Below are 8,205 nucleotides of genomic sequence, written 5' to 3' on the forward strand. Positions count from 1 at the left end.
GATACACTATAAGATGTTGGCTTAATAGACCTTCAGTTCAATCAGTGTAAATATAAACTACATTTTGTTTGTTAATTATAGACCAAACTTGATGGTTGCTAATTATTGCTGTGATTATCAATTATTTCTTAATTGGTTGCAGCTGACAAGCTTCTCATGGCAACAGATATTTGATATTTTAAAATTTAAGATTTTTACAGCTCAATATTGTGGATCAGTTAGTTGGTTGGTCAGTGAGTGGTAGACTGGGCCCTCCAGAGTCCAGCACAAACCACTTCCTGATTTGATTGAACTGAAAGAGACCTGGACCTATCCTTGGTGTAAACCCCAGCCTGCTCTACTAATCATCAATGGCAGTGGATGCGGTCGTAGCGGTGACCTCAGTCGCAGTCGTAGCCAGCGAGGCTGAGGTGCCGGTCGAGGTCCCGTCGCGGGGTTTGGAACGGGGCCTCATCATCTCCTCGGTATTGCGTTCAGGTTTCACCAAAAGCACGTAGCACTTGGGCAGGAAGATGCAGGCCAGCAGGCCGAAGCTGGACGCCAGGATGGCAAAGATCTGGACGGCCACCATGAACTTGCCGCGGGTGCTGAGGTAAGCCGGAACAAAGGAGATCCACACGATGAAGAAGACCAGCATGCCGAAGGTCACAGACTTCGCCTCACTGGAACATAGATTAAGACACATTAATCTTGCTTCCTAAATTTGAAAAAATGGTTTTAGTAAAGGACAATTTAACCCCGAAATATACTCTAGACACGAGTAAATGGGCTATAACTCTAAATGACACTGGTGTTCTCCTCTAAGTCCACCAAGCCCGACTTCCCCAGCAGCTGCAATGATATCAAGCTGACCACTATCCCAAGTGTTCACCTGTTTTACCCAGCACATTATGCGTTAGCTACCTGAAGTGGTCCTCCAATTTGCGGGCTATGAAGGCAAAGATGAAGGCCAGCAGAGCCAGCAGGATGTCATAGGCGAAGATACAGCAGATGAAGACCACAGAGCCTTCATCACATTCAAGAATGATCTTCACATTCTGCGCTGCGGTGTTCTTGACGGGGTGTGGAGGGAGGATGATGAGCCAAACTGTACATGCCACTGCCTGGATGAAGAGGGACAATGATGAATAGGTGTTATCAGTTTATAAGGCTGATGTCATCTACATTAAAGGGAAAACTACACACACAGACTTCTTTTCAGATTGGACTGAGATCTACTGGTTAAAAACATGCAAGATCAGCCAATAGCAGATTGCAATTACAATAGCATGCCTTTAACCAGTACGTAGATGTGAGTTTGATCTTAAAAGTAGTGTGTGTGTGCGTGTGTGCGTGTGTGCGTGTGTGCGTGCGTGCGTGTGTGTGTGTGTGTGTGGTTTCCCTTTAAGTGGTCAGGGTAGGAGTTACCCAGAAAATCTGGGTAAACTGTGACCTCCAATCAGGGATTAGCATAAGGCAAAAATCCACCAATATGAACAAAAATCAATTATACTTTCATAAAAACATGAACTTATATTTTTTTAAAGACCCCATTTTCATATAATTTACATTGTTTTGATAATAAGTATTATGATGTATACTATAAAATTATGTCACAAACATTTCTACATACAAGGTGGTAAACTCTATATACTACATCATTGATCATATGTGTTATACATTATTCTGGATTCAAGATTTTTGATTTTCATGTTTTGTTTTTATTTACCTGTATCAGTGTTGCCACAGCAGCTATTGCCCTCTGGTGGCCAAAGGTCAGACTGTCAACTTCAGGATTACCAGCGTTGCCATCACTGTTGTTGTTGTTTGTGTTGGTTACTATGACGTCAGGACTGCCACTATTGGCTGCTGCTTCAGCGGCGGCCTTTGCAGCTTTAGCGGCTGCTTTGGCTTTGGAGCGGGCTGCTTTCAAAGCCTGAGCTCTGAGCATCAACACTGCTGCCTTACCTGAAGTAATAAAACATCAAAGCCTCAGAGGAGTGCAGAGAGAGTAGGGGCGAGGGTCTTTAACTTTGGGAAAATTTTAATTCATGGTTTTGATACTACTATCTTGGCAGGAAGAGTAAAAAGACAATAAAGGGAGAAGAGTCTTTGGCACCCTCAGTCCCCTAGTAGCAGCTCCTATCAATCACACTCATGGACACACAAAGACATCAAGAAAAACACAGAGATACGCAGAGAAAGATGGACATACACTAGAGGGCGCCAGCGCCAGTGGACCAATGCCATGGCTGATGGTCACACACACCCATACACCCACACTCACCAACACAGAGTTGTACCTTTTGTCACTGGGACAAAAAACAACAGAGAAGGTGAGAGTGAACCCACCCATAATGGAGGAAAGGCAGAGAGCGAAGCCCAGAGCCAGAGCTACTTGGCTGGTCATGCAGCTCCAGGGTTGGGGCTCTCCCAGGAAGACGATGGAGCAGAGGAAGGTTACCACCAGGGAGAACAGCAGGGAGAAACTCAGCAGGGCATCGTTGGCTTTCACCAGAGGGGTGCCGAGGCGCACAACGAACACCACCTGGACAAGGGCACAACACAAATACAGTGTTTTTCATTCAAGTGTTTGGACAGCAACACAGTGACTGATGTTTTGGCTCTATATTCTTGTTATATTGCGTGTGAAATGAAACAGTGACTGTAAGGTTAAAGTGCAGAATGCTCCTTTTAATTTAAGGGTATCTTCATGAGCAAGAGTACAGAAGCAAAACATCAGTATCTAAAAACTGAGGAAGCAACTGAAGTTATGTAGATGGGCCAATTTGCTAACAATTATGACCAATCTTATTCCCCACTGGAATCTCTATTGATCACATACTACATTGCTTTGAAAAGTGGAAAAATAACAGGAAAAAGATACCAGTTGTAGATTTCCTTCAATACCACATCTTTGAAGCAGATACAAACATCAATTTTGTATTTTTGTTAGCCTGTCATGATGTTAGCCATGTTAACTTTCACATAATTGGCTGTCTCCAATGTCAACAGATTGTAACTGATAACTTGGTCCATAAAGAAGGACCTGTGAGTTAGTTAGTCCCCGCAAATACCCAGACGTCCCATGTGAACCTCACCCCGACAGCTATGGTGACCAGAGCTCCGAAGGCGGAGATGACGATGAGCGTGATCCCCAGTGGCTCTCCAAAGGCCAGGAACTCGATGGTTTTGGGGACACAGGCATCGCGGGCGGCATTAGACCAGTAGTCCTCACCACACTGGATACACTCACGAGCATCTGTCACCCAGAGAGAGGAGGAGAGGGAGTTGGGGGGAAGAGGTCAGCAGGGCCATTGACATTTTCTGTCTCACTATGGACTTTTTTTATACAGTGATTTACCGGGTTGAAGACATGTTTTTTCACCCTGAAATTTATTGATCTTTATTGATCTTTTAGTTCAAGGACAGACAGTATGACATAAGTTTGAATTTGATTCATTTTATGTAAAACAGCACAGTATTTTTAGCTCTGATTGATCAAGTAAGTTCCAAAAAGTTTATTTTCTATGAGCAATTCAAACTCTTCAGGAAGACATCCTCATATCTTGAAGGCACAATATGAAGCTGTACTGACTCGTCGTGTTGCTGATCTCGCCGTCGGCACAAGGGATGCAGTCAAAGCAGCAGACGGGCTCTCCCTGCCGGATCCCCTTCCTGGTGCCCGGCTGACAGTTCTCACTGCACACCGACCGAGGAGGCTGGGATGAGAACACACACACACACACACACACACACACACATACGCACAAGCACAAGCACAGATAGACATGGAAACACATATGGACAAATTAAGCTGGAGGAGCATGTGAGATGCTGTTTTCATGGTCACACAATATTTTATGGTTTATCACATGTAAACATACACACACAGACACACACACACACACACACTTCAAAATGCTACTGACTTGCAGTTCTTCATTGTTCCACACAATTGATCCATTCAGTATGGACATCCTGGCCTCTCGGGGCGCTGTCCCATTGTAGCTTCCCACGGTGACATAGGATACTTCCCCATCACCTTTGACCTGCCAATTAATGATGTCATAGTAGCCGTCCACATCCCCGTCGTTAAAGAAGATCTCCTCTCCCGTGTTGGGCACCTCGAAATGCACATTCTTAAGGTAGTACATCAGCTAGACGAGAGAGAGATGCAGGCGTATCTAAGTCAATTTTGATAATAATTTGGAGCATTTAGAAAAGACCAAAGATTACTTGGTACCAGAAATGTCCATGTCAGAAAACAATCAACAGGTGCTCTTTGGAATGGGTACTACAAGAATGTAGCCTCAGACCCTGGTCTAATAAATTCTTAGCATTTGTTTTAACCTCCATAGAGTGCCAGGTGTGTGGGGTTATCACAGCAGTACAATTATAGTGCCAGGTAACTTGTCAATCATAGAAAAGTATTTAAAAGTAAATTGACTTTCACAATGGTGTATCATGGTGTGTCAGTGTATCAGCATATCAACTGTAAACAATTGAGTTTTGAGTTTGTATAGCAGTGATATACAGTATAGTATAGTATATTATAATATAGTATATTGTATAGCAGTGATATACAGGAACTTCCATTTTCTATATGGATGATAACTTTCAATTTCCTGCAGCAAACAGGACAAACCTGTGGTGTGCATGACATTTTTGTGTATTGAAACTACAATGAGACATACATGTATAGACACACATACACGCACACGCACACGCACACACACACACACACACACACACACACACACACATATGCACCCACACACACATATGCACCCACACGCTTACCTGCCATGGCTCAAAGTTGGTGATCTCAGCACAGCTGTTCCTGTTGAACGGCCCCTGTCCTGGCTCACAGTGCTCCAGGTTGTGTAAGGCGTGGGCCACAGCATACACAGCCTTGTACACACTGTGGAGAGACACCTTCATCATCATCATCATTAGCGCCATCACCAACATTATCATCATCATAATTATTACTGCTATTGTTATTAAAGGTAGAAAAGGTGATAATAGTAGTAGTAGTATTACTGGTCTTAAGTGGTAAGGACTGACCTGTAAGTGATTCGTAGCTGGGAGACATCAGAGTAGGTGTTACTGAGCTGCTCCAGGGCCTCTTTCCCCGTACACAGGCCGTCAGGAACCCCCCTCGCCCCTCTGGACAGAGAACCGTTAACCCCCTTGGCCCTCTCTCTGGTCTGCCTCAGAGCTTTGCCATAGTCCAGTGTACAGTTAAACACCTGCAACAGACAGATATGGACAAAGCCGTCACTTTCTGTAGATCTGTTCCGTCATCCATGTGACTTTTAATGCTGCCCTTGAATGTTCTGGTGATTTCTAAAGCTTTAAAGAAAATTACCCTCTCATGCTTTTTCAAAGTTTTCGGTTAATTGTAATTGCCCCTCTCAGGCCGAGCAGCACAATTTTGCAAGCCCTACATCCCACAGGGCAAGATGTATGATTGACCCAATTTTCATCAAAATCCGGCCAAGTAGTTTCCAAGATATTGTGTGAGGCGAATACATGGATGGAGACAGATCGACAGCCCCCAGCTCCCCATCAACCCCTCATCACCCCGGTGTCCTCAGGTCAAATAAGCAGCTTAACAAACACACCGTCTCCCAGAACTCCTCATTGAGCGGGTCAGCATAGGGGTCCAGGTCCAGTAGATGGTTCTGAAGATAAGGGATGTCGGCTCTCTTCAACCCAAAGCCAAGGGTGCCGCCCAGCACTGAGCTCACCTGGGCACACACACACACACACACAAACATACTATCAACCTCAGCCCAAATCATCATATCCCATATTTTTTCTTAGATTAAATAGACTAGATATGGAACCTTTGCAATACTCATAACTCCTCAATTTTCCTTCAAAAGGATCAGTCTAGAAACAAGCATCTAGCTTTAGTGTGTTATCCTAGATAGGTATAAGTTCAAATGTGTTACATGAATCCCCAATGGTATGCAAATTTTCTCAGATTTTCGATTTGAGAAATAATCAAATATATTCAAACAATCAGCCAGTCAATCAGTGACCTTTGACCCTTGACCGATCCAGGACTCACCCCAGGCTGGTTGATGAGAGCGGAGGTGACCCAGGCCTCGCTGGCAATCCAGGTGCGGTTGGTCACATTGTGCCGGAGCAGCTCATGGATAAGAGGACTGAGGTCCACGTCTGACGAGAAGACTACAATGATCTTGGCTGTGGACTCGACCACGGTGTCCACAATACGCTGGATGTCCTCCGGGGAACTCACCTGGACAGGATGAAAGGGCATTGATGCTTTCCAGTAGGAATGAAGTAATGACAAACAGGAGACAGAGGGCAAGGACTCTCACCTTGGGCAGGGTCTCGGAGAAGGAGATGCAGACCCCGGCCTCCTCCACTTGCTCCTTGAACTCCTTGATGCCGTACTTGCCGTAATCATCGTCGGCGGCTATGGCGCCCACCCAGGTCCAGCCGAAGTGCAGCACCAGCCGGGCCATGGCTGCAGACTGGTGCACGTCACTGGGAATGGTCCGCAGGAAGGTGGGGAACTGGAACTTACTCTCCAGGGCGGAGCACGATGAGGAATAGCTGACCTACAGGCCAGGTGGCGGATGTGGGAGATGAGACAGAGAGGTAATGAGGAGAGGAGAGGAGAGGGGAGGTGAGGAAAGGAGAGGAGAGGGGATGGGAGGAGAGGAGAGGAGAGGAGAGGACCAACCACTCATCATCAGCCTACCTGTGGGAAGTGATAGAGTCCCAGTATCCTGGCAGTGGCGATGGACAGATCGGAGCCCCCAGCGCCCACTAGAGCGGCGAGTGGCGCCCCATTGCCACAGCGGTAGTTGGGTACGGCCTCGTCCTGGCCCGTCAGGTAGGTGAGGGTGCCCTCCACGGCCTTGGAGATGGTGAAGCAGGAGTCGTAGATGACGTAGCCCAGGTCGGTGTTGGGCAGCAGGTCCGTCTTCCTGTTGATCTCGTCGATGGCAAACAGCATGGTCTGGGCCCAGCGGAAGGTACGGAAGTTAAACCTGGAGGATGACGGGAGGATAACAGTAGTTTCCTGTGGGTCAATTTTACTCTGCTGTTTACAAACAGAACCAAATGCCATTGGTGTTTTACAGCCTCAGATTACATTTAGTTATCAGATACTCTCACTCACTGTAGAAAGACCTTAGCCAATGAATTTCACATTGGAGAAATAAATGCTTTTAAGGAGAATAATGTCCTGACTCACCTGTTGCTGAGTTTGACCAAATGATGATCCTGATGTTTGTGTTCATTTTTTATGTATTTTAATTTGATTTTACCTTTATTTAACAAGGTAGTCCCACGTATATGCCAAATTAAAATAATTGATCACTAGAAGATATGCAAGAGCAAGTCTTTTAGTCCTCTTCTGGCGTATTACCTCTATCAGCCACAAGAGGGCAACAACGTTCACAGACTTGCTGAGTGTCACAGCATGCTCTCCTGTCAAGGGCCTGTCTGCATAATAGCATAATATGACTAATTGGCCCCTGTGGTGCCGCCCTGCTGTATCTTGATATCTGTAGTGAAATCATGAGGTTAAGAGATCTCAGGAGAACTTTTTGTAGGTGAAACAAAATATTAACATTTAAGTAGAAAATGTTTTCCTCATTTAACGGCTAAAGAAGAGAATACCGTAATCCAATGTTAATTTGGAATATTAGTCCATCATATGGCTTTTTCAACATTAACTTACACCAGTTTCAGTTCATCAAAACTTTTAAAGAAAGTAAACCAACATGGTCACATTATGAAAAGGTCATAGACTGCTCACTCACCCCTCACACCCTGAGGAGACGGGTACACGTGAAGTGTTGCCGTCGTTGGAAGTAATACGCTGGTGAACAGGAAACATCCCTCCAACAACCACCTTCTTCTTCTCCACATCCTTGTACCCACTCAGGTTGAACTTGGCCTTCAACTTGCAAGTGGACTCTGGCGAAACCGACTTGTAAAAGAGAGAAAACGCACATAATCCAAGCAAAAAGCGGCTGATTTCCATGCTATGTAGGTGTAGACAGAAGTCGGGGGCAGCTCTCTCGCTGTGGCAGACAGCAAAGGAAACAGCTGAGTGTGACAGGTGTCTCATCTCTTCTCAAGGGAAAAGTGTTGCACAAGGTAACCAGAGAACAGATACAACAGAACAAAGATGGAGATGAGGATCTTGAATTACAGTGATTGACTGGGGACATA

The 8,205-nt window shown here is 45.4% G+C and overlaps 1 protein-coding gene across 1 annotated transcript; it reads right to left on the bottom strand.

Moving 5' to 3' along the window:
- Positions 1–340: 340 nt before the first annotated feature.
- vmn2r1 (vomeronasal 2, receptor 1) lies at positions 341–7,882 on the bottom strand. Its single transcript, XM_071538275.1, has 14 exons — positions 7,791–7,882; positions 6,722–7,013; positions 6,336–6,578; positions 6,062–6,253; positions 5,610–5,735; positions 5,050–5,234; positions 4,783–4,903; positions 3,912–4,139; positions 3,578–3,701; positions 3,081–3,241; positions 2,332–2,527; positions 1,709–1,947; positions 904–1,103; positions 341–662 (listed from the first exon to the last, which is right to left on the bottom strand). The coding sequence occupies exons 1-14, from the start codon at positions 7,865–7,867 to the stop codon at positions 341–343; spliced, it is 2,706 nt and encodes a 901-aa protein (XP_071394376.1). The 5' UTR covers positions 7,868–7,882.
- Positions 7,883–8,205: the final 323 nt, after the last annotated feature.

The sequence above is a fragment of the Centroberyx affinis genome, unplaced genomic scaffold, assembly GCF_046629955.1.
Source record: "Centroberyx affinis isolate AG114_WGS23_722 - 3 ecotype Tasmania unplaced genomic scaffold, CSIRO-AGI_Caff_v1 ptg003243l_1, whole genome shotgun sequence".
Lineage (NCBI taxonomy): Eukaryota > Metazoa > Chordata > Actinopteri > Beryciformes > Berycidae > Centroberyx > Centroberyx affinis.

Bases quoted from the DNA above. Each gene is read 5' to 3' on its own strand.
- vmn2r1 (XM_071538275.1), bottom strand. From the start codon at position 7,867: ATGTTTCCTGTTCACCAGCGTATTACTTCCAACGACGGCAACACTTCA. The intron at 5,736-6,061 runs GTGAGTCCTGGA...GTGTGTGCCCAG, and splicing joins CTCTCATCAACCAGCCTGGG to GTGAGCTCAGTGCTGGGCGG. The intron at 1,948-2,331 runs GTGGGTTCACTC...TTATTACTTCAG, and splicing joins CTGCCTTTCCTCCATTATGG to GTAAGGCAGCAGTGTTGATG.